Below are 27484 nucleotides of genomic sequence, written 5' to 3'. Positions count from 1 at the left end.
TTAAGAATTTGGTATGTTTCTTACCTGTCCAAAATTTTATATCTTAGTTTATGATGAAATAAAGTTGGATATTTTGTATTGTCCTTTTATATGTCTCATCTTATTTCATCCTTGCTTCCGACTGATGGTTTCATTTCAGAGAGAGAGAGAGAGGGAGGGAGGGAGAGAGAGATTCATCTGTAACGAAGGAATCCGAAAATATCCATCACCTACTGTAAATGAGGGACAAGAACACAGTAACAGAGGGAGATACTCGTACAACCGAGAGTAAGACATTCACAGGTAGGATATTAACAAGTCAAGAATGAAAACAGTGCAAAGGGAGACTGTTCAAGAATGTGTATGAGGTGGACAGCATGAGGTGAAAGGAGAGGAAGTGGTGCTGCTGAGGAGTACAAATGGGTTGGATAAGATGAAGGAGGGAATGGATGTGGGTTGGATAGAGATGAAAGGAAAGTAAATCCGTTGAATTTGTGTGGGACGGATAGGATGGCATGAAAGCAGTGGAAATGATGATGCTGAGGAATGTGTATGGGTTGGGTAGATGAGAGGAGATGAAATCGGGTTGTTGAGGAACGTGTATGGAATGGATAGTACGAAAACGGAAGATATGGTGCTGTTGAGAATGCAGTTGGATAGGATGGCATGAAAGCCGTGGAAATGTGGTTGTTAAGGAATGTACGTGGGATGGATAGGATGAAAGAATATGAGGCTGTTGCGGAATGTATATGGGCTAGATAGGATAAGGAAAAAAAAAAAAAAGGGAAGCAGAGGAAGCGAAACTGCTGAGGAATAAGCAGTGTTGTGGGTTAGGTAGTAGTAGGATAAGAGAGGGGGTACACGCGTAGATACTTAAAAGACGTGAGGTGAGAAATATGGATCATAGTGTGGAGGGGAATGTGTTCAAGTGGTATGGTCAGAGAGAGAGAGAGAGAGAGAGAGAGAGAGAGAGAGAGAGAGAGAGAGAGAGGATATAAGGGCGGTAATAAGGATGTACGTGACTGAAGGTGGGAGGTGGAGTGGAAGGCATGAAGGTGGCATGACGTGGTAAGTGGACGTGCGAGAAGGAAAGAGCTGCTGGTATGAACGGTAAGGAAGCCAGAGAATTGACGAAGAAATGGATGGATAAGGACTGTGAGGAGGTGGGCATGACAGGAGTTGGCTTCCTATTATTAAGGAGCGTTGTAAGTGGCGTGGAAGACTTCATAAAACCACATCCTTGGCTATTTATTCTGTATATTACATCTTAACATTTTCTTGTATGCCATTAATGTGGCTTTATTATCGACATAGTTTGCAGTGACACCATACAAGAGGATACTGATGTGCAAAGTAAATCGCTAACGAAGTGGCGCTACGAAAGCTCCAAACACGACCCCAAAACTGAGAACGCGAAGGAGTAAGAAGCCCCCACCCCCCTTCAATTATTTTTTTTTTCTCTCCTGATTAGAGTAAGATGTAATTGACTTTTCTCCCTCGCTGCTGGTTGTGCTGCATAACTGGCACGCAGGCTACTACATCTAATGCAAACAACTATTCATAAATGACAGTCATAAATTGGACGTTTGCATACCCCTTTGCCATCTGTTTCAATAAATCCGGATGTTAAATTCCTTCTTACAGCGTGGCAGTCAGTGGAATGGCTCTGAGCAGCTAAGGATGGAGGCAAGAATTTCAGGATCCTAAGCACCATGTATAACAGTTAGAAATACGATGATAATAATGATAATGATAATCATGAAACTAACGATATTTCGTTGCCTGAAAGCGTCAATCTAGCAGCCTATTATAGTTCAGTGATGTTAAGGCTAATCCGTATTCAGGCTTTAGGCTCATCCTGACGATGAACTGACATGTGGCGATGGCATGTGTACTGTATTTACTGTGCACAAATATAGCATCTCTGTACAGTAAATACTCAAGGTGGTAGGTGCGAGCACCCATCATCCACTCACTTGATGTAAGACTGCCTACTTTTTCATATCTATCATTCTTTTTCTGTGTCTGTCCACCTCTCTTCCTATTTTTCACATCTATCCTGTCACTGTTCGTTACTCTTCTTTCCACGTCAAGTGGCTCGGCACTGAGTGGCGGGCCAAATGGTTTTCTGGAATTCAGAAAACCGTTTACAACGTTGGGTGGTAACTGTATAGCCAAACAACAGCGTGAAGTGGAGCCACCGTTAACGGGGTGGAGATTCATATACAGCGCCCACCCATGAACCAAACCTCCACACTAATCCTCGAGCCTTGCTGTGGCTGTCAGCCTCATAAGAACATCAGTTCACCAAACGGCACAGCCCTGCAGGGGCGGTTGCTTACCTACGTTTGATTGGTCTGCTCGATCATAGATTGTGGTAGCACAACAATTGTGGTTACGGGCGTTGACGAGGAGCCTATTCATGATGGTGCTGTGCACCCTGGGTGGAGCAGCTACGGTGTCCATCCAGGAGCCAAACATCCTTATAACTTCCCTGCACCTTGCCGTGGTAAGAACCTTGGCCCGACCCTACAGAGGCGCTGTCTACCACAAATGGGCGCCGGATCCCACTACTGGGTATGTGCTATGCTGTGCATGTAGAACGGCCCCAAAGAAGCAGCTACTTACTTGTGGTCAATGAGTCTGCTCGGAGAAACCATCCAGTTAAGCAGCAACAGCAGTACTGTATTTACTCTGATCCAGAACGATTAAAGTCTCATCACAGGTGGAACTGAAAATATAAACAAACACCGAAAAGTGAAAGTTAGAATATCAACATGGCAGCATCCCTGCCGTCTAGGATTGCCTAAAATAAATGACGGGATAGATGCTTATTTTGTAATAGATCTGACGTAGGCCCCTGCATTTTATATACATAATAGGAAAAAGTGAGGAAGAATAAAGCGGCCGAGGAGTTAATCTCGTGACTTGTGGCAACACTCCAACGAGTTGTCAAGTTATAGACGAAACCCTAAGAAGTTCCGCCTATTCTGCCATTCTCCTAGTTAAAAAGTTATGAAGCAGTGCATCACGGGAACGAGTGAGGGAGGTAGGAGCAAAGAAGAGAGAGCGTGAAGGAAAGAGAGAAGAGAGTTATTATCTAGTGACTTGTGGCAGCCGAGACCATCCAGCCGGCCGGCGTTGGTCCAGTACGGCAGTCGTGAGGAGGGCCCAGTCAGTGTAGATGCAGCCGCCGAGGAGGAAGTACGTGCCTTGTTCTCCCTCCGCCCCTCCTCACTCTGCTCCCATCAGTCTTCCGCGAAGTTGATGAAATAATAAGTGAGTCCTTTTGGCACAACGCACGGACGGCTAGAGGAGGTGAGGGCGCCTAGGAGGACCTCTGTTTCCTCCACCCTCAGCTCTCTACCTCCCTCCTGGTTTATCGGTAATTGTAAAGTTTATGCGAGCGATATTGCTGTTGCTTTATTGTTGTTTTCTAAGTGCTGTTTTCTTTTTTTTTTATGTAAGCCTTGTCTCAGATTACGCTTATGCTTGATCATGACGTGTTTATTGATTTTTAAAACCACCACATAATTATTTTTAATTGTAGCTCATTTCCATCAAACTGTAATAATATTTTCGAGGGAGGATCAGTTGTCATTCAATAAAAGCACTTAGAGAACCACAATCGTTTATGTCAACGTTGTGCTTTTAGAAAACAGCTTGCGTGTGGAATGACTTGTTTTTTAAGATCCATATATATTTTTTTTTTCCGCAAGGAGTCAAAATTCACTATCGGACATTCAACCTTCGCTCAGACACTCACTCTAAAGTCGATGCACTCTGAACTGTCTGTGTGGCTGATAAATGTAGCAGTTTAAGAGACTTTGTACTTCGATTTGACAACTTCTAGAAGAATTATGGGTGGTGAAATCTATGGGGTTTGCACTCCATATTTCACCCTCTCAAACCCAGCACCACCACCACCATCCCTACCACCATCCACTTTAGTAACCACAATTCCTCCTCTTCTTACCAACATTTGACGTGAGGAGGAAGTTGGTTTATCTAAAGGGGAAGGAACAGCTTGTAACGAGGTAAGAGTCACTGTGCTTGTATTATAAGTTACGGGGTATGTGTGTTGCTGCCAATGTTTCGTGTGCTTGAGATGTGTACTTTGGTGTCTCACAGAAATTGTTCAAATGGATTAATTAAACCCTTATTTGGGAAAGTTTATTGGGATGATAAAGTTTCAGTCCGATTTGAAGAGGTTCCAAGTCGGGGCCAAACTATTATCTTTCCAGCAAAAATACTTCCATATCCGGGCATAATTTTCCAGGTGTACTTGTGTGCTTGAAAATGTCTGCCAGTGTTATATAGAGGCCTTGGCTTACTGTCCACGCTGGGCTGTATGTTGCTTTGTGTGGTCGTCATGTGCTTAGATGTTACCAAGTTTTGCGACATGTACTGGCAGGGCGATTGTGGTATATTTTGTAATTACTTGATTGCATATATTGAGTTTTTCAGTGTAAGGTTAACAATTAGGTCTGTGGTGCCATAGTTTAGCACTTTTAGCAATGTAATTCTCCAGATGTGCTTATAAATGTGAGAGACTGTACCGTAATCTTGTTCATCGATTTCTAGAAGTCATACGTGCATTGATTTCTAGAGGTAATCTGGGTGTTCACACTTTAACTTTTTTTTTTTTTAACATATTACTTTGACAGGCGGAATGATTAAATTATACAAAGCTTAGGTTAGGTCTGAAAGCAGGTTGAGGTCTGAAATTTATGGAAGCCAACACAAACCAGCCCAACCTAACAGAAACTAATGAGGTTTGAACCAGAGGGGAGGTCTGCGAAAGTCCTCTGAAAGGCCGAATAAACTGTCGGTGTGGATAAATATCAACGACTTAAATATTTGGTTAGGTACCGTAAAAGTGCAGAGAAGAAAGAACAATTGGCTGATAACCGCAAAACAAGTCCCAAAGAAAGACGAAGACTGAGCGCCAAACTCAGAAGAATGGGTTGGCTTTGTTGAAATCAGGACATAATTAACCAAATGTAGAGTTCATCAGACTAGGTGCATAATTATGGATTTTTGTATTTCTAAGTAGTCTTAACATTGAAATCCTGTGTTAGGGCCCAAAGCATGTGACTTTAACTGTTACACCATACTCCGTCCACGTTAACTAGGCACAGAACTGCCATCTCTGTCGTGAATATTGAACGCTAGCAAAAGGATGGTACTAGAATATGGCGCTAGTCACGAACTTCTAAGGGATGCGTGTGAAGAGTCGTTGCATTGTCTTGTTCCATCATTGAGCTACAGATTATTAGCAAACAAAGGACGGAAATCAGTACTATCAATGAATGAACTATATGTTGGGATAGCTGAAATTGGTGTTAGTCCAGTTTTTGTGGAAACCTGGAAACTAACTCCAAATCCAAAAGAACATGGACTTTGTATCTTGTGAATTCCCATACTGGTGTGTATTTTAAGTTTGCCTGCATGACCTGCATGTATCGAAAGATCTGTGATTTGGGCCAAAATAGCCGACTTTTTAAGACTAGGGTACGTTAGGAGGGTTGGGTTAGTCCAAAATTATCAAGGATGCAAGAGCTAAGAGGCCCAGTTGGGGTGGCAGTAGCATACCGGTGTGTGGTTTTTATGTTTTTTACACGAGTGAAGTTAGTTTGTTAGTTTAGGTTTGTTTTCTTTTAGTTACTTGCACCATAATTACGTAAGGGTAATATGTATTTCTTGAATTCGTGATTACTGACGACGAACCCATCATACAGTAGGCTACCTGAACTCTAGCATGGCCAGGACAACGCAAGTATTTTATTGCAGCCCAACCCAGACGATTTTTTTTTTTTTTTTTAATGAGTTAGAGAAGCCTGTGTGTACTAATTTTCCGTTCGTGATCCGCTGAGACTTTGGTAAAATATACTTCTCTGTCCCAGTTCACTGACCAACGCATTTAAGGACCTGGACTTAACATCGACTTCAGTTGGAAAATTTTGTCTTTATAACCCTCAAGTCAGTCGATCAGCTCCTTAAGACAATAGGTAAAACTTGATTAGGTAACCCATCAGTAAGACTATATTATTCCGTGCTGTTAGACCTTACGTGGCGTCTGAAAGAATCCTTAAACTTACTAGAGAATGCACCTTCATCAGCTTAAACCTCTTCAGTCAGTTAACATTATTGTTATTAGTTCTTATTGTTATTATTATTATTATTATTAAGGAAGGCCAGCAGCTGTGAAGAGGTTTAATGATGGCTATATCTAACACTGCAGTTCGAAGTTTATCCTAACGTGAATGAAATCGTCAGGAGATAGCAAGATTGAAATACGAAACCATTCTTCGAACTGAAAGGGCAAAAAAAAAAAAAAAAAAAAAAAACGTGTGGCGTCATGAATAACAGCATTGCATTGTTGAGGATTTGTAGGCTAATGGTGTCAGCTTACAGATTCCTTGGACATCCACAGACGAACAAAAACGTCAGGTCTTTTACGGAATGAAATACTAAAGTTCATTCATAGCAACGAAAAGGATAATAGTAGTAGTACGGTAGTAGTAATAGCCACAGGTTCATCAGAAGTAAGAACCTAGTGGACTGTAAGTTAGAGTTCGCTTCTCCAGCAGTCCATCCTCCTGTCGGGGAAGATGAGGAGGGAGTTGAGGGACATATGTATGGTAACCGGACAGTGGAGCCGCCTGGACATATTGGTGCCACCACGTGAAGGCGTCCTTCTCCAGCATCAGCGAAGGTGCTAAAGCAGTTCATATAGTGCCAAATTTGTAGGTCTTAATTTTTGGCGGTATTCTTTTCGGAACAGGAGTTACATCACCTTTGCCTAAGCCATTCGTTGGTAGCTGCGTGGTTGCTGGAGAGAGACGCTTTCCTGTGGTGGTGCAAGTATAACAGCTGCTCAACTGCCCGGTTATGCAAACGTCCCTCAACGCCCTCCTTAACCCCCGAAAGGATGATGGTTGACTGCAGGTGGAGAGCAACTTAAGCCTGCAGTCCGCCGGGTTACCTTAAGGTTAGCCAGGGTTTGCAAGCACTGCTGCTGCTGCTGCTACCGTACAACTACTACTGCAGCACGTTGACCCCAGCAATAAGACTCCTTTTCCCAGGCTGAATAGAATGGTCTGGAGGTAGCAAGAATAAAACGTGGTGTAGTGAAAGAATTTAAGATTATTTCTAAACCCCCCTACTACCTGTGGATTGAATAAAACCGCCGAACGGTTGGATAGGAAGAGTAAAGAGCGTCTTCGTACTGAAAGAATTAATGTTCACTTATTAAATTTGTTCCTGCTGCCACCAGACGGTATTATTCGGCTCACAAAGAACCTGTAGTAGGGAAGGGGTTTGTGAAGTTTTCCTTGTGTAACCCCCTCCAAACCATCCCCCCTCCTCAAAAGACCACCGTAGCCTACCGTACCAAGGCTGAATAAAATCGCCTTTCAATCAGCGTTTTCCGAAGTTGAATATAGTCGTCTGAAGGTAGCCGAAATGAAATAAGGAAGCGTCAGAGGGTTCAGGTGGTAAAGAGAATAATTACCGTATGTAGCTGTGTACTGTAGCTGTTTCGGTCAGTTACGCCCCTCGATGAGGTTTGTTAGGCCAGGTTAGGTTAGGAGGATCTAGTTAGGTCAATGAGGTTAGTTTAGGTAGAGTAGGTTAGGTTACGTGAGGGCATATCGATTTGCGTAGGTCAGTTAGGTTAGTACTAGGTAGACTACCGTATGTTATGTTAGGGTATACCGGTATTAATTTAGGTATGGTAAGCTAGTTTAGGTTGACTTGGATGTTTTGGTCACCCAGGAAAAAATAATAATTTCGACTGTCCGAAACTGCAAATTAACCAAGAGTACGATGCATCTCCATGATTGATGAATAACGGCGTCAGAGAAAATGGCCGCACCGGGGTGACGTCGTGTACCATTCTACAGTATATCGGTACATACAGTAAGTTGATTTGTACTGTGTTATCCTTCACTCCCTGTCCCACGAAAGGAGGATGGTGGATTGCGGAAGTCATGTAACTTTGGCCTGCAGTCGACCGGGTTCACGTTCAAAAAAGTCTGGGGTTAAGAAGAACCTCTGTTAGTAAATACATGCTAGGTCTGGTAGTAAAGGGGTTAATAAATGCTAGAGCTATTAGTAAGGGAGTTAATAAACGCTCTATGTGTTAGTGAAGGAATGAATAATGCTAGATCTGTTAGTAAAAGAATAAGTAAATGTTAGATAAGTTACTAATGGTTAATAATTGCTCATTCTGTTAGTAAAAGAATAAATAAATGTTAGATATGTTACTAAAGGTTAATAATTGCTCAGTCTGTTAGTAAAAGAGTAAAAAATGTTATATATATTAGAAATTGATAGATCTGTTACCGTAGTAAAGGTGGTAATACCGTAAATGCTAGATCTGTTAGTAAAGAGGTTAATAAATACTAGATCTGTTAATAGAGTGGTTAATAAATGTTAGATCAGTTAATAGAGGAGTTACTAAATGCTAGATGTTAGTAAATGAGTTAATAAATGCTAGATCTCTTAGTAAATGAGTTAATAAATGCTAGATCTCTTAGTAAAGGAGTTAAGAAATGCTAGATCTCTTAGTAAAGGTGTTAATAAATGCTAGATCTCTTAGTAAAGCAGTTAATAAATGCTAGATCTCTTAGTAAAGCAGTTAATAAATGCTAGATCTCTTAGTAAAGGAGTTAATAAATGCTAGATCTCTTAGTAAAGGAGTTAATAAATGCTAGATCTCTTAGTAAAGGAGTTAATAAATGCTAGATCTCTTAGTAAAGCAGTTAATAAATGCTAGATCTCTTAGTAAAGCAGTTAATAAATGCTAGATCTCTTAGTAAAGGAGTTAATAAATGTCATATCTCTCCCACCCAGTTTGCAGTTCCCCTAAGTTGAATAAAATCGTCATAAGGTAGCAGGAATAAAATATACAATACGTCGACGGGTTGAAGGGGTTAAGAACTCCTCGTATGGAAGAGGTTAAAATAGCTGTGCCAGACTCAAGAAAAATCTCTTAGGCATACACAGTCGTCAGAAATACCGTATATACCAAGAATAATATTGAGCCTTCCTACTATACTCAGTTCACTTTACCATGACCTAAAATTGCCATCTCCCTATCTTGAATGCTGTGTTAAAACACTGGATTGACACTAGAATATAATGCTAGTCACGAAGAAGCGCCACAAAAAAGGATGTAGAGCCACAGTATTGTCTTTTTCTGCCACTGAGGTAGCCTACGTGAAATAAGCTGCGGAAGGATGAAAATCTGGGCCCAGTTAGAGTGAATGAAATAATAGTGAAAGGGATTATTCTTTTATTGTTTTAACCATATCTTGCTAATCATTTGTACGATTTTGATGTTAGCTACCGGTAATAGGTTTAAAAAAAATGCTTGAATTTCAGGGTTCTTCGGATAATGACTTGGTTTGTGGTGCGTTGTGGTGTATGGTTGCTATATAATCTACGGGAGTGAAGCACCATGTCTGAAAATTGGTAGTGTGAGGCAGACGAACAGGACCACTTCTAGTAATGCTCCTACATGTAAAATAGCAAAGTTAAACGCTAGGGTTCGTTTTTCTTTATTGTTTGTGGCACCAGACGATTGCACGAAGCTAAGAAGAACACCCTAGTAGTGAGTAGGTAAATGAAAGCTTAGGTTGACTTGCATTAAGACTTCGGTTCGAAAAATCTCTCCAGAGCCAAATAAAATCCTCTTGAGAAAGCACATATTAAATGAAAATGACATCTCAGTGAGGGAGTTAATATTTACACTGATCATGCAGGATTTTCTCATTCTTCATAGCTACTTCAGACGCACACAGTCAGCCTTACTAACCCCTTCAGTGCGGGAGGCCTTTCCTAGGTTGAATTAAAATCGATTTGAAGATAAGTTGAATAAAAATCGACAAGTACCGATAACAAAGAATATGTTTAAAAAGTCATGGGATTCCAGGCAGTGGGAGTGTGTGTAGGCTATGTGCGATGGCTGATGTGGGATGTTAATTTGAGACTTTGTTGTTGGAAGGAGAAAAAGAGAGATCTAGAACATGGTGGAGAGAGAGAGAGAGAGAGAGAGAGAGAGAGAGAACTGAAAGAAGAAAGAGATCAGATGGCTGCAAGGTGGAGAGATATGGTGTGAGAATTTTAGAGTGACTGATGTGTCACTGTTTAAAGGAGGAGGAGGAGGTGGAGGAGCAGAACGAGGTGGAGTGACAAGATGGAAGAATTTATGAAGGAAGTTGGCGTTTTGCTGGGAGCAGGAGGAGGAAGAGGAGTAGAGGAAGAAGAAGACCAAGGTGAAAAAATAAGGTGGCCGCTACAGTGGGTTTGTTTTCAGCTGGCAAAGATCCTCCCCAACCTCATTAGCTCCGTTGATGGCCAGGTGTAGTCAAATTGGAGAGGTGATTTTTCTAGAAGCAGAAGACTCGTTCCTACCTCATAACTGTAATGTTTTTTTGAGTTTCACGCAACCACTGCTTAGTATTCAGGGTAGCTATGGTAGTGACTCAGTTCCGTCAGGTGAAAGCAGACCGACTGGAACACCGTAACAGAGGGAAGGTGAAGTTACGTGATTGCAAAGGGGAGGAGAAGACCGAGAACGAGGTGGAGGAATTGTGGGAGCATTTTTAACCTCCTGTGGTCGTTGATATTATTCTTGCTGCCTCCAGACGATTTTATTCAGCTCGGCGAGACCTTGTAGTGAAGTGGTAAATGAAGGGTGTAGGTTATTTAATGTCTCCAGTTCAAAAAGTTCCCCCAAACTGGATATAGTCGTTTTGAGATGGCACAGAGAAAATGAAAATACATCTGACAGAAGGGCATAAGGGGTGTCGTGGGAAGAAGGATCGTTACTGAGTAGGGATATATATATGACGAAGAAGAAAAGGAATATGGTTAGGTACAAGATGGAGAGAGAGAGTTCTGGGATTAAATGAGGGAGGATGGTACCGTAGGTCGTGGGAAGTGGTCGTTACATACTACGGTAGGAACATGTGGTTGATCCACTGTGGCAGGCGAATAAGGGGGGTGGGGGTGATGAACGGGATAAAACTTGAATTCTCTGTTTTCTCTGGCTACACATTGCCAGTCTTCAGCTTCTGTGTAGCCCGTAAAAAAAAAAAAAAATCTCTCCCTCCCACCCAACATTAGTAATAACTGATACGTCTGGATATGTCCAAGCCACCTCTTACAGGGTGAAACTTCAGTACAGTACCATAGATTGAATATATTTCGTAAATTTATTGACCCTTTACCTTAACTTCCTTCATTAGCAACGGCGACATTTGTACTTTGTTCAGGCTATTCTGACAACCACTAGAGACTAGACGATTCTATATTCAACTTCACGATGGATCTCAAGCAGCTCAGCTTGTTAGGGGGTCGCTGAAGGCGATGTCTAACCCTTACAGTTCAAAACGTCTCCTGAGCTGAGTAAAACCATGTGGAATAGCAAGAGTAAAACAAGAACGTGTTTAGCTGTAAAAGAGGTTCATGAAGGCCGTACCGTTTATCTAATCTCATTTTCAAAAAGTCTCTCCGGTTGAATTTAACCATATGGAGGTAGCAAGAAGAAAATCTAAATTCCTCGGGTTGAAGGGTTATGTTTAGAGTTCGTTGCTTTCAGAAGCATATCTCCGGTAAAATCACTGAGGGTCTTAGCCTATAGGCCAAGATCTATAGAAGTACGTCTTTAAACCTTGTTACAGGAGGCACAGGAGGCTGCGTAGCATCTCTTGCCAACTGATTTATTTAGCATATTTCACCTCAGCGTGTAGCATTTTACACCATAGCATCCTCTCCTGTGTTCCTGATATCGTTTTAATATCGACAGAGTTTGTATCAATAATATACAAGAGGATATTGAAGTGTGCTATACAGAATAAATTGCTTAGGAAGAAATGCTACAAAATCCCCAAATCCACTAAATATGACAGCCCCATCAGCCCGATGATTTTTAAGTCATGCCACCACCAGAGGATTCCTTTTTTTCAGTTAAAGGGAGATTTGCTGTAGTGAAGGGGCTAATAATGGCCATTGGCAATCATATCTCTCATGTGTAGGCTAAATATCCCTCCAGTGCTGAGTTTGGAGACGATAAATGAGAGAACTCTACATCACTGTCAAAATAATAACCTCCCCCAATTCGATGACATCATTTTCATTTAATGTGTGGTTTCTCCAGACGATTTTATTTCATGTGGCTACCTCCATACGATTTTATTTAGCCTAGGAGAGAGTTGTTGAACTGGAGATTATAGCATTTATTAACCCGTTTACTGCACTAAATATGAATACCGGTACAGTTGTGTGCAGGTATCAGGAATAGTCTAGCCTCAGTAAATTAGTCATTGGGGTAAAATGAGAAACTCGTTCAATGACCAGACGACACTATATATATATATATATATATATATATATATATATATATATATATATATATATATATATATATAGTGTACGAGTAACTGAAGAGCTGCAGTACCTCAACAGTGCTTTGTCAACGTATAGGGGCCAAATGAACCTTTCATAACTCGCTGCCGAACTGAATAAAATCTTCTGAAGTCAGTAACATTAAAATAAAACTGTGCATAAGATTCTAATTTATAACAAGCGTATGAAAGATACTGTAAAATGAGTTGATATTTGATAATGTTTATAATTTTTACATCAGTCGTCGCAAAAATCGATAACCTACAAACAGCACGGATTTATTTAGCAATATTTTTTGGGGGGTGGCTCATATCCCCGCCGTATTTTGCGATAATGGCAGTTTTAATTATAAGTTACACTAGCGCTGCACATTAACTCACTGCTACCGTGGACTAACAGTGCTTAGTCAACATAAATGCGCCAAATGAGCCTTCCATAAATGATTTGGTAACATTATTGCAGCACATTTTAATACGCTGCAGGTATAGCCTTTGTTATCGACGTTAATTTAATCCAACAGTACCAATTTTACTCTAACCTGACCTAATATTGCCATCCCTCTATCTCGAATACCCAGTTGTACCAACAGATTAACATTTGAATTTGATGCTAGTCACGAAGTAGTAGGCAACTATGGAGAGGATGTAGAGCTGTAGTATTGTCTTATTATGCCACTGGCTTACGTGAAATAAAACTGCCAAAGAGCAAAAATCTGGGCCAAGTAACGGTAAATAAAGTTCCGTATAGTTGGACTCTTAGCACTCAGGCTCCTATGACTCACTCTCCCAGCTGAATGAAATCGTCTGGCGTTAGTTGGTTAGTGAATCGTCATGGCTTTGAAAGGGAAAAGAGGCTATCGATACTAGAGTTGTGCAGACTGTGAGAAGTAATGGCGACAGTATTATCATGCTCTGGCTCCGGTGACTCACTCAGCTGGATAAGATCGTCTGGCGTTGGCTGGAATGAAATAGTAGAAGTGTTCCGACCGTGAGGGGGTGCAGTGAATGCGGGTAGTTGAAGTAGGGCGGGAAGTAAATGCAAGTTGTAGAAATGTATGTAAATGTAAGTGGTGTGCCGGTAGGTAATAAAAAAAAAAAAAAAAAGCCTTAGAGGTGTTAGTAGATGCAAATATACGTGTAGATTAAGTAAATGGAAATAAGGTAGTAGAAGTGTAAGTCTAACTTTGTAACCTGCTGATAAATGGAAGATGTAGCAGTGTACGAGTATTTACCGGTACATTAAAAAAAAAAAAAGTAGGGTACGGTACCTAACAGGACTTTAACGAGTTTGTACAGAAGTTAAGTACGGTTTACAGCTGATTTAAAAATCGAAATTTGCAAGTACACATGACTGAAACCGTATGTATAAATAAATATGCTTGTGTGTGTTTTATCTATTCGCTATATATATATATATATATATATATATATATATATATATATATATATATAAAAATAAAACTGTCAGGGCGAGGTATATTATGAACGAGAATATAAGTCGCAGGAGTAAAAGTATACCCTAATTTCCAGAAATATTAGAGTTGTCCTTAGAATATATAGATGGCATTTAAGCACGGTTCTAACATAAGGCAAGGTACTGAGGTATACAGCTCGCAAAAATACTAGTAAGCCAAGTGGTGCTAGTAGCGTAGCGGTAATACAAGTAACAGAAATATTCCTGTAATGTAACGCAGTAAGGTCCTTGAAACTCTAGCCAGAAGTACGAAGACGACTTTATGTGAGGAATACCTGACCGTAAAGTAGTGAAGAAATAATATCAAGTGTGGGAAAGACAGATGTTGGGGGTATAAAAGGAAGGAAATGACATAGCCTAGATGTGTAGAGAGAATTACAGTTACGGTTGTAGAAATTACCTTCAGTTCCCGTGACTCGCTCAGCTGATTGAAATAGTTTGGTGTCAGTTGGAATAGAATACCTGAGTTGCCTTTGACGATGAGAAGGTTAATTGCTACAGTATTGACACTGCCTCCTGGTACTCAATTTCAGCTGCATCCGTCCATGTAGCTATACGGTACCAGTTTTGTTCTGAAGTGACCAGAAAATTGTCATCCCTTCATCTTGAATATCGAGTTGTGACAGGAGATTAAAATTCTTTTTTATGACGCTGATCACGAAGAAGTAGTATGGAGAAGATAGAGATGCGTAGTAGTGTCTTATTTTACTAGCTCACGTGGAATAAAACTGCGAAAGAAAGAAAAAATGGGCCAAGTTAAGGTAAACGCATTGTCGATATTAAAACAATACACCGGTACCATAAATACATCAAGGGAATATGTTGGTGTAAAGTGCAAAATAAATCACTAAGGAAGAGGTACTGCGAATCGTTTTATTCCACTTAAAATACGGTGTTACGAGAGACTCTGGTAGTGAAGGGGTTAAGGGAGGTTGTTTTATAACCCTTGGACCTGGGAACATCTTGGGAAAAAAAAAAATCTTCTAGAGCCATTGACAGGAATAAAATGAAGAAATCGTGATATTGGAGGGGTTAAGATTCAGTCGTACCAAGGAATCCAATGTGTGAAGTGGAATGGCCATGTGGAGAGGGTGGGGAATGAGAGACTGACTAGGAGAATGGTATGTGAGTCAGGTGGAGAGAGGGGAATATCGAGGATGAGATGCAGGGATGGGGTGGATTGGACTTAGGGAGGGAGAGATCGAGGATGAGATGGAAGAATGGGATGAACAGTTATATGAGGAGAGGGTGTGAGTTGGAGAGGGGGCGGCTAGATGGTAGGAGACAGTGACATGGAGGAGATTCGTTTGTGCCACCCCTTGCGGTATTAAGACGTCCGGCGATAGATAGGTAGATAGATAAAAAGATAAACAGGCTGTGGAAGCTCCCAAGTTTTATGATAGTTTCTGAAACGTTTGACGAAGGTGGTACCGTACGTGTTTGGTCGTCCATTACCGTTGCTGACTGCACTCTGGTTCGTATTCTTTTCGGTTAAGGAAGCTCCGTAACACCTTTTCCTTAGCGATTTATTTTTGAATATGGCTGGTTATTAGCTATTTTGTATGTTATTTATGCAGAGAGTATGGTGATAATGGAAGATAGGTAACTCGGAGGAGGACAGTAAGGTATAACAAGCAAAATAAATCGCTTAGGATAAGGTTTTAGGGGGCTTCCGTGACTGACGAGAATACGGGCTAATTGTACGTAAGAACCATAGGCGATGCGTAAAATGTGTGGCTTTTATTTCGCGTGAGATTTTTTTTTGTGAGATTAATTTTGGCAGGACGGGCAAGAAAAGGAATGTGGAGAATGTCTGCATGTATCTTGTCCCTACTGCAGAGACAAAGGTTGAGTTTGGGGAGGAAAATTATTGTAAGGTATTTTGTAAATTTCTGCGCTGAGAGAGAGAGAGAGAGAGAGAGAGAGAGAGAGAGAGAGAGAGAAAATGGAGAAATGAATTCCCCGAGCTAGGCAACTAAGGCCATATAGCCCCGCTGGGGTTACAGGAGGGAGCTACCCCTCCCGGCAACGGTAGAAGAGAGAGAGAGAGAAAGAGAGATAAGGTATTGTGAATTTCTGCGGAGAGAGAGAGAGAGAGAGAGAGAGAGAAAGAAAGAGAGATAAGGTATTGTGAATTTCTGCGGAGAGAGAGAGAGAGAGAGAGAGTCGTAAATTGGAGCCGCCTGTCATTTGTTTTTACTTGGGGATTTGTATTCTTGTAGGGTTAGGAGGCTCCCATGACCTCCCCAATACAGTGACCTCTTTAGTTTATCCTTATGCTCACCAGACGAGTTTATTCAGCTGTGGCGGGACTTTCAAAACTGTGCATTGTTCACTCTAGTAAGCTGACAACTGTGATAAGAGATTAAGACCAGAAGATGGTGCTGATACAGAAGCGCTTTGGAGACTAGAAGATGGCGCTAGTAACGAAGGGATGTACAGGTGTAGTATTAATTTATTCCGACACTGAACTGCAGGAAACGGGCTGTAAAAAGACGAAAATACCCACAGAGTTAAAGTGTAGGAACAACAGAGGTGGTAGATACAGCGTTCGTTAACTCTTTCCCTACGGAGAGGGGAATCTTCGCTGGATAAAATAGTCTGCCTTTAGCTGAGTACAATTAGTAGCATCCCCGGTTTGAGTGGGTTAGCATGTCTTTCTCGCTAGTGTAAACCCTTCCACCACAATGACAATTTAATCATGAGGCCACCAGACGATTTTATTCTGATTCGAAAAACGCCCAGGTAATGTAAGGGGTAAGGAAAGGTAGAACCATTTCCTCGTTCGATAAATCTCTCCTAAATTGAGTAAAATTTTATGGTAGCAAGAATAAAATAGGACTTCATAATGAAGGGGTTAGTGTTGGATATGACAAATTATCTGAAACGTTTTTTTATGCAGCGTGTCGACATTTATCTCTTCAGTTCGAGGACGTGGTCTATAGTGTCTTCACGCAGATGCCAAAGGACTGTATTCAGTTTAGGAGATCACCCTAGTAGAGAATTGCTGTATGGAAACTGTATTAAACCTCCACAATAAGAATGGTCTCCCCTGAACTCAATCGTGGGGAGTTAGCATAGATAATAAGGTGTACAGCAGTCGTAGTGAAGCAGTACTGGATGATGACAAGCCACATATACCGAACTCGTAATTACTCATGTGTTCATAGATGTTGAAAGAATAACACCCACATTTGTAAAAGTTCCCTATTCAAAAGATAAAACAGCTTCGGCCCGACTTTGATCCTCTTCAATTATGAATGGAGTCGGAATAGGCCTACTGTACATTATGTAGACTACAGAGAGGAGAGAAGGGAGGGAGGGAGAAGAGGTAGGGAGAGGGAAACGGAGGAGGTGAAGCAGGGAGGAGGAAAGGTGGGATGGGAGGTAGGGAGAGGGAAAGGAATGAGGGGAGACAGGGAGGGTGAGATATTGGAGGGGAGGCAGGGAGGGTGAGAGATTGGAGGGGAGGCAGGGAGGGTGAGAGATTGGAGGGGAGGCAGGGAGGGGGAAGGGTAAGAGTAGAGGTTGGGAGAAGGAATGGAGGGAGGAGAGGTTGAGAGGAAAAGGAGGAAAGGGAGGCAGTTAGGGGGAAAGGAGAGAGAGCAAGTGGAGAGGGGGAAAAGGAGGGAGAGAATGCAGAAGGGATAGCCTAGGTATAGGAAGGGATGCGGAGGGGAGATGGTAGGGGAATAAGTCGATAATGAAAAAAAGAAAAGAAAAACAAGTAACGTAGAAAAGAACAAGGTGGGGAGATGAGGTGCACGAATATCTAAGGGAGGATGGTGGTGTGTCTGGGATGAAGGATCGTCGTTACTGAGCAGGGACACAGACGCCTGGAGGTTCTCGTAGGGAATTCGCTTGTGTACGCTATTTATGCAAGGTAAGTCGGCAGTAGATGGGGGTGCGGCCTTGTGGGTATAAATAACAGATCAGGTTGAGGCTGAGAGATGATGTGGGTGCGTTATGTAAGAAAAGATGATTTCACGCCACTGAATACCATAGAGCAGAAACGTCTGGAGGTCCATTTTATCGAGGCCACTCTTCACAGGTGGAGGGTTAAGGAAATGTAAAGATAGATATATACATCACAGGATACAGGGTAGACAAGTATAGATGGATGGATAGATAGATAGATCACAGGATGCAGCGTTAGACAAGTATACACAGATGGGCAGATAGGTTGGTAGATAGATATGCTAGATAGACGAAAATAATGCTTAATGCGCATAAAACACGGCCTAGAAAGAGGTGCTACAGAGCCTCGTAAAGCCGCGAGGTAGAGGAAGACGTCTGTGGAGGGCCTGACGAAAATATGAAGGGCTAAACTCCATCACCACGAGAAATCCCTTGAGTAAAATGCGATGGTTGCTAGAACAGAATAAAAACAGAATAAAAAAAATAGTTATATTAAAATGAGCAAGCCTAACTGATATTTTCTAACCTCTTCACGGCAAGCGGTCCTTCTTGAACTGAATAGAATCGTTCGGCGGTAGTAAGGATAAAATAAAGCAGACTTCAGCTTAATAAAAGAGTTAAATAAGCCTGTTAATGAGTGAGTCATGAAGCCCACGCGGATCGTGGGAGTTACTGTAGTTAGGAATATTTGCGAGGCTCTAGTTTCTGGAAGCAAATTCTGATAGTAGCAAAAATAAAAAATATATATCCTGGAGTTATATTGGCATTGTAGCGTGTTGTAAAGTTTTAACGGAAAATTGTATTATTCATGTGTTATTTTTCTGAGACTGTTTTGTTTCGTAATTATAAGAAAACCATCTACGTCTGGCAAAAATAAAATATAATGTAAGAAGTCATCATAGGGTAAGAGTTAAATAGGCTTGTTAGTAAGTGAAAGCTAACGCCAGACGATTGATTTTAGCTGCGAGTGAATCATAGGAACCAAGGAATTGATACTGTCACCATCAACCTTCTCACGGTCCGAACAACTCTAGCATTCTGTACCAAGCAGCCTAACACCAGACGCTTATGATTAGCTGAGTGAGTCATAGAAGCTGGAGAAAGTTACGCGAGCTTGTTAGTGAGTTATAAAGCCTTGACGATGCGTGGAGTTATTCTGGTGAGGCTTTATTGCGAGGTGGTTAGGGTGTTATTAGTGATCGTTAGCCTAGTAATGGTTGTGATTGCCTCCCCTGGCGAACATTCAGCAGTTGGTTGAGTTTGTTATCTCCCCCAAGAAGGTTATGTTTTGGGCTTATTTGTTTAGCTTATTGCCTGATATTGAATTACACCGGACTTGGGAAGATTGAGGGCCGTCAGAAGAACAGGCCAATCAAGTTCCGGGAAAAAAGATCAGTAGCCAAGGTCACGAAAATCATGAAAGGAGGGAGGCTGCTGCCTTGAGCAACGCGCGCGCGCGCGCACACACACACACACACACACACACACACACACACACACACACACACACACACACACACACACACACACACACACACACACACACACACACACACACCGGAATGCTTTAAATGTAGTTGTTGTACAAGAAAATTATTTCAAGTATTACAGTATACCTCATTTGTGGTGGGACCACTCTGTGCAGGCTAATGCTGCCTTCAGGTGACTGTACAAACGGACAAGTTAAATGGTTTACTGTAACTCAGGAAACAATTTACTACACTGGGTGGTAACTATATGATCAAATAGACTTCTGGTGGTCTTATTGGTTAAGGCGCTTCAAGCAGATGTAGGCCAGAAGGGTTTATCTACATTCTAGGGATGGTTGAGTTTTATTGCTCACTTAATGCCACTAAACGTCAAGGGACTGGTCGCTATTGCACTGAAGGTCGTGACAGAGTAGCCCAGCCCCAGACCCCTGCGTTGCTAATGGCGCAGCAGTGGAGTGGATGATGGATGGATTACAATAGATAATTCATTTCCAATCGATGAGAGCGATAATTAGGCTGTGGTGAACCTCATAGATACAGAGCTTGAGAGTTCTTGTATCGAGTAGTACGGTACAGCAAATAACACTGCAGCCTACCTGTAATGATTAGCCTGTACAGTTTGTTAAATGATAAACCAGCTGTGCAGGGCAGCGTGGGTAGGTTCCAACGTGGGTCTGAGCCGATAATTTCTGAGGCTTGAGTGATGAGCACCGTAAATGGAAGTGTGAGCCATTATCGCTGGGCGCTAATGATAGTTGCCAGACTTTTGTGTTTTAGCTTTTCCTCTTCCTTGATCCTATCCCTCCCTCCCATATTGTAGGCTGTGTAGTGGCGGGTGTAGCTGGGATGGGAATGATGATGATGGTAGTGATGATGATGAGGGTGAGGATGATGATGAGGGTGATAATGATACATACTTTTTTTTTTCCTACGTTATGGTGTAATGATTCTTCCCAAATCCTTTATTTTTCATTTTGCCACGGGTGTTGATTGGCTTTACTTTTCCTGGTCCCAGTGGAGGGGTAGAGGGGTCCGTGGGGAGTGGAGGGGGCTGATGAGGTGGTGGAGGACACTGGTGGGGGGATGTGGGGAAGGGGTGGGTTCGCAGCAAAAGGGGAGTGGAGAGGGGAAAGACATAAGGATTATTGGAGGGGCTGATAGGGGGGGTGGGGGGTATATGGAGATGTAAGGGGGAGGGGAACAGATATGGAGTAAGGGGAGGGGGGTAGAGGGGTAGTAGAGGGGGTAAATCGAAGGTTGTGGGGGAAGGTGGGGAAGTAGGAAAGAGGAGATATAGGATTGTGGAAGGGAGGAAGACTGATGGATATGCTGTAGATGGGGGAGGTACCAACGGGAGTGGGGTGGATAGGAAGGTGTGGAGCAGGACTGTTGGGGAGTAAGATGGGTAGGTGTGGAGGTGGATAGAGAAGGTGATGGGGAGGGGAGTATATGAGGAAATAAATGGTGAGATAGGGAGGTGGGTAGAGATGAACAAGGGGAAACATGGTGAGATAGGCAGGGGAACAGATAAGAAAGTGGGGAGGGGAAATAGATGGGGAGAGAGAGAGAGAGAGAGAGAGAGAGAGAGTTCAATACTCAATAGGCTGAGTGAGTGAGTTTACGGTAGCTACATTATTGAAACAAAGATGGGGAGGGAGCACTGAGTGTTATTGACAGAGAGAGAGAGAGAGAGAGAGAGAGAGAGAGAGAGTTCAATACTGTTAACAGCCTGTGAGTGAGTGAGTTTACAGTAGCTACAATATTGAAGCAAAGATGGGGAGAGAGCGTTGAACATTATTGAGAGAGAGAGAGAGACTGATGTCCGTAGGTAGAGGGAGAGATATTTGTAGTAGGCTTATTTTTGCTTGGGGGAGAGAGAGAGAGAGAGAGATCTGGTTCCTAGTAGCTTATCGATTACATAACTACCGCCACTGGAATTATTGAAGTAAGCGTGTTTGGTGCTCGCTAACTTAAGCATTGCACTTCCGGGACCATCCAGGTGATTTTGTAAGTAGCGTGTATTCTCTTCACTCTACCTGTGCCTTTTTCATCTTAACTGTGCCCTGATTTTCGTCCTGTTGTAGCCTATTTCCGGTGTTTTAGTAACCGGAAAAGACAGCACTATAGCTCTACAACCTTTTCATAGCACTTCTTCGTGACTAGCACCTTAATTTAGTGAAGATTTTTCTTATACAACTCAGCCTTCAAGATGGACAGCAGAAGTTTTAAGCCAAGTTTTGGTAAAAGGCTTATAGGTTTAATATTGTCATCTCTCAGTCTCGATTGCCGAGTTGCTACAGGAGATTAACACTAGATTACAGCATCAGTCACGAAGAAGTGCTGTGTATAGATTGTGGAGCCGTGCTGTTGTCTTTTTCTATCACTTAGCTACATGAATTAAGCTGCAGAAAGATGGAAGTCTGGACCAAGTTAGAGTAAGAAAGGTGTATATATTCGGCTCACTGTAAATAGGCCTGGACGTAAAATTTGCATCTCCATTCTCTATGCCGGGCTGTAGCAAAAGATTAACATTAGAACACGATGCTAGTCACGAAGAAGTACTATGGAAAAGATGTACAGCCATAGAATTGTCATATGCCTCAGATTAAACATTAGAACACGATGCTAGTCACGAAGAAGTGCCATGGAAAGGATATAGAGCCATAGTACAGTTTTATGCCTCTGAGATAATTGAAATAAGCGGCAAGGGACAAGTACAAGGAGAGTAGGCGTGAAATTTGCATCTCTCCGTCCTTAGTGCCGAGATGCAACAAGAGATCCACACTAGAATGTTGCTTGTCACGAAGAAGTGCCGTAGAAGAGATGTAGAGCCGTAGTATTATTTTGTTATGCCAGTGAGCTAGTATAGAATAATTTGCCAAAGGACGAAAAGCTCCACCTGGTTAAAAGGAAATAATTGTCAGCTTATTTTCGCTTGACAGGTCCCAAACCCCTCTCCAGTTTTGTTGGTCGCTAGGTTTAGTTAGGATGGAGGAAAAATTTGACTAGTAACCAAAGAGACTCATCAGATTGGAGAGTAAATCTGACTAGTAACCAAAGAGACAGATCAGATTGGAGGATGAATTTGACTAGTAACCAAAGAGACTCATTATATTGGAAGTTGAATCAGACTTGTAACCAAAGAGACATCAGATTGGAGGATAAATTTGACTAGTAACCAGAGAGACTTGCATCAGATTGGAGGGTAAATCTGACTAGTAACCAAAGAGAGATCAGGTTGGTGGATAAATTTGACTAGTAACCAAGGAGACTTATTCCTACCTCGTTCCGAAAGCTCTTAGAATTCACCCATCCATGACTTAAAGTTTTGAGAGTGGTCCAGTTCCATCAAATGAAAAAAAAGTTAAAGTAATACCAAAGAGAGAGAGGGAGATTCTTCTTACCAGACGATTTATATAGGGGTTATGGAAGACTTGTTAAATGTACGAGCCAACCCCCTATTAACCCCTTCAGTTCTATGACGTCTTTATTCTTTCCACCACCAGACGATTGTATTCGCTTAAAGTGAGCCCCCTCGACTGAATGGATTACTTGGCTGTTTTGCATACGAGTATCTCCAAATTACTGAAACATTATTATTATTATTATTATTATTATTGTTATTATGATGATGATGATGATGATAATTATTATTATTATTATTATTACTACTACTACTCGCTTAAAGGCCGCCTTCGACGGCCTCCGCTTGATGTCAAATCACTTCCTTTCTTCAGTCGAAATGTAACAGAAATTTGAATTACTCATGCCGAGAGGGAGACGGAGCGAGGAATTTTCCTTGATTTTTATCATGCTGGGACAAGCGTTGAGAGAGAGAGAGAGAGAGAGAGAGAGAGAGAGAGAGAGAGAGAGGATAGTAGTGTTTGCTGTTATACTGAATTATACTATACTATTATACTACCGTAAACAATTTTAGGAGTATAAGGAGGGAGGGAGGAGAGGCGAGAGCGTGATGATACAAGAAACACGTCGCTATTCTCTTTTCTGTCATGCTGGTAATATCAGCGATAGACGAAGGACGAAACCATCCCCTCCACTAAATGCAAATCCTAAATTAGAAACAAAAGTTCAGGAATGAGTCTTAACTCGGAAACCGGTGACCCGATTGGACAGGAAATTGTTTTATTCTTCAAGAGCATTTCAACGGTACCTTGCTCTTGCTGTAACGAAAATTGCTCTGCGTTGCGCCGTTTTTGCTGTTACGGTAACAAGCAAACAAACGTTCAGAAATCGGATCATTATAATATAGATTATTATTTTTATTATTATTATTATTATTATTATTATTATTATTATTATTATCTAGTAGTCCAGTGCGCCAGAGCGGATGAAGGTCATGGCTTGTGTGCATCGATTCGAATCCTCACCTCTCTTCGATTTCATTTTTTTCTTTTTCCTTGTTACAGCCAAACGATGGAATTCAGCTTAGGAGAGCGCTCTGGTAGTGGAGGGGTTTGTGAAGGCTATATCTAACCCCTCCAGGTCGAAAAGTCTCTCCAAACCTGAGTAAAATCGCCTGGATGTAGCAAAAATAATGTTAAAAAGACGTCATCGTATTGAAGAATTTGGCCTCTGACAGCAGTGGTCGATTTGGGGTTTCATATAGGAGTCAGCTTTTTATTATTATTATTATTATTATTTTTATTGTTATATGGGTTTGTTATTATTATTATTTTATTTATTTGTCTTGATTACCCCTTTCATTGCCATCCATTTATTTTAAGGCTCTCATTTAGACCGACACAGACGATTTTGTTTAGCTGTTCCTGTTTGCTCTTCTAATAGGTTAGGAATTATTGAACCATTTATAATTGTGTTTACCTACTGCTGTTGTTTCTCCCAGCACCTTTGTTTTAATGGGTGTGTATAGCATTATTAATAAAGGGTAAAGAGGAGGGAGAAGGAGAGAGGGAGACCGAGGATGAGATTGAGGGTGGTTTGAGTTAGACGGAGGGCAGCCTGATGGTGGAGGGCAGGGTTCGTGGAGCTATTTATGGCCACTCCCTCTGTAAATATGGCTAGAGAGAGAGAGAGAGAGAGACAGAGACAGAGACAGAGAGTATTCCCTTAGTGATGGCAAGTGAAACAAAGGAATATGAGGCATTGAGGGTAATGACGATAAATATGAATGTATGCGTAGGAGTAACGATGCATGACAGTATATTCGTCCAACACCCAAGCACAATGGTCTTGTATCCAACCCTCAAGCTGAAGAAAATCGTCTGGAGGTAGCAAGAGTAAAACAATCCGCCTTGAAGGGCTTAAAATTCACCCTTTCATTATTGACCAGTTGTATTATAAGGCTATGGAGACGTAACAGATCTTCCTTAGCGAATTATTCTACACATACATCCCAGTATCCCGTTGTTGTTGTTGATCCAAATTGTGTCTGTATTAAACATGAAAACACAAAGAAAAAATTAAATTGTAACTGATAAATTGCCAAGGAAGAGGTGCTACGATATCTCCAGTCCTACCCAGAGTACTAAAATATACCAGTAGGCTTATTCCTGGCCTCCGAACAACGAAGTGTATATTCTTTGCTCCTTTCCTTAGCGATTTATTTTGCTCATTACACTCCAGTAGCTTCTTGTGTGATATTGTTGCAAACTATAACGATATCAAAATAGCATACAAGAGAAAGTTAAGGTCTAATATACAAACTAATTCGCAATGGAAGATGTGTTAAGAAGCCTCTTGTGCCTCCTAAAATTCGTTCCTTACTTCAAGTGTTCATTACCGTTCAGCTGCAGCCCCAAACGTAGAACACTCCATAATTCAATTTCCAAACCGAACCGATAATCATGGGCTGTAAATTCTGAAAGTGTTCTGATAATGAGACGTGATCGTACTAAATTCTCCAGCACTGTAATCTGTTATAGAGCATTGCTGTTACTTCCAAACAAACAACATTCAGCATAGGAGACGCTTGCTAACGACTGCAGTACGGTGGTCTTTTGTAGTTTATTCTTGTTAATTCCAAATGTCCATGTTCAGCATAGGAGACACAAGCTTCTGCAATACGGTGATGTCTTGTACTTTATTCTTGTTAGCTACTTCCAGATTAAATTCAGCAGAGGAGATACTAACCTCTGCAATGCGGTGACGTGTGTGGTAATTTATTCTTGTTACTTGGGATTATACGGTGGTGTCTTCTGTAGTTTCTTCCTGTTACTTTTCAAACCCTTTCAAAACAAGAGGCCTTAACAACAACCTGATGACTGGAATAGAGTACCGTACTAAAGTTTCCCCGACCATGAGAGAGTTAATTTTATTCTTGCAGTCCAAAATTGAGAAAACCCACGTAATTCAGTCTCCGCGCCGTGCCGATATTCCCGGGCCCGAAAAAATTCAGAAGTTGTTTAGACTCTGAAATTCTGGCGGGACCCTGGTAAACGCGGCGCTCGTCCCAATCCGCTTACCAGAACGAATATTCCCCCCCCCCTTAGCCCCCCTCCTTCCCTCCCCCCTTAGTCCCCTTCCTTCCCTCTTAGCCCCCCTCCTTCCCTCCCCCCTTAGCCCCCCTCCTTCCCTCCCCCCTTAGCCCCCCTCCTCTCCTCCCCCTCCCCCCCATCTTCTTACGGACGATCTTGAGCAAATCCGACACGAAAGTAGCAGGTCTGTGTTGATATCGGAACGAGGTGGATGGATGGGTGGATGGATGGATGGGTGGATGGTGGGTGGGTCGGTGGATAGATGGATTGATTTTAGAATTTGTAGTATTGGATGCGTCGGAACGAGTTGGATAGATAGATAGAAAGATAGATAGACATATTGCCTTCAGAATTCGTAGTAGTGGGTTTGTGTTTTGATACCGGAACGAGTTGTATGACTGGATGGATATTTTGACTGCATAGACAAACGAACCTCTAGTCTGTGTTGATACGAGAACGAGGTAGATAGACGGACGGATGAATGAATAGATAGCCTGAATTCGTAGAGAAGCTGATCTTGGCAACATAACAAACTGTATGGAAGAAGAGGTAAGTAGATGAATTAACATGAACGACAAACAGATGGAAGGATGGATGGCTAGAGAGAGGTAGGTGAAGATAGATTGATAGATGAAGATGGCTCACTAGAATGATAGATTTACAGTACGAGTATATGCAGATGGCACGAGAGAGAGAGAGAGAGAGAGAGAGAGAGAGAGAGAGAGAGAGAGAGAGAGAGCAACATTTTCGAAAAAATCTTGAGTAAATCTGGCAGTGTAATAGTAGTTTCTGTGTGTCGATACCTACACTAGATGGATGGATGGATTTGTAATTGGATAGCTGGATGGATTGAAATGGGTAAGATAGTTAGATATATGGGTGCATGGATGGACAAGTAGGTAAAGAAAGCTAGATAGATTGATAGATAAATGGATAAGTGAATGGTTAGAAGTGAATAGTTGGATATGTGAGTGCTTGGATGGATAGAGATGGATTAAGATAGATGAACAGATAGTTATGGATGGAAAAATAGACAAATTGACACCGCTGGGAAACTTTGGCAATGTGTAAGGGTTAAAGGCTTCACATTGTGACAAAATGGGGCTTCAAAAACAACAAAATAGGGCTTCAAAAACGGAAAATAGGGCCTCAAAAATGGAAGATAGGGCTTCAGAACAGAAAATAGGGCTTCAAAAACAACACATGGGGCTTCAAAAACAAAATAGGGCTTCAAAAACAACATACAGGGCTTCAAAAATAAAATACGGCTTCAAATACAAAAATAGGGCTTCCAGAACAGAAAACAGGGCTTCAAAAACACGCATATACAGACTAGGCCGGCAGAGCGTGAATAATTTAGACATAATAGCGTACAAAGAGAAATATTTACCCGGTACTGCAAAACTCTAAAGGTAATTTCTCTCTCTCTCTCTCTCTCTCTCTCTCTCTCTCTCTCTCTCTCTCGGTTAAGATGAAGCGTATTTGCGGCTCGACTTGGCGGAAACGGAACTCTTTCATTTTCAGTTTCAGTTTCCTCTTCGGCTTGACTTTTCCCCACTCATCTCCTCCGTCCTTTCCTTTTCTCCTGCCTCTCTCCTTTCCTCTTCTCTCTCCCCCCTCTCCTCATTCCCTCCTCCCTCCCTTCCACATTTCCTATTCTCTTCCTTTTAACTCACCATCACTTCTCACATCCTCCTCTTTCCCCTTCACTCCTTTCCTCCTATCCCCAATTCTGTCTCTGTCTGTCAGTCT

At 41.8% G+C, this 27484-nt stretch overlaps 1 protein-coding gene across 1 annotated transcript in view; it reads left to right on the top strand.

Moving 5' to 3' along the window:
* The first annotated feature begins 218 nt into the window (after window positions 1-218).
* Window positions 219-27484, top strand: part of LOC145403993 (uncharacterized) — a 198606-nt gene continuing 171340 nt past the window's right edge. Inside the window, exons 1-2 of the mRNA XM_080275600.1 lie at window positions 219-282; window positions 3181-3297. Coding sequence (XP_080131726.1) covers window positions 219-282; window positions 3181-3297 — 181 coding nt within the window. The remainder of the gene's footprint in view (window positions 283-3180; window positions 3298-27484) is intronic.

This window comes from Coenobita brevimanus, chromosome 62, assembly GCF_032717465.1.
Source record: "Coenobita brevimanus isolate Jiangsu-jjx chromosome 62, ASM3271746v2, whole genome shotgun sequence".
In the NCBI taxonomy this organism is placed as follows: domain Eukaryota; kingdom Metazoa; phylum Arthropoda; class Malacostraca; order Decapoda; family Coenobitidae; genus Coenobita; species Coenobita brevimanus.
The sequence above is the reverse complement of the archived record's forward strand: the minus strand, read 5'-3'. Positions and strand labels throughout refer to the sequence as shown.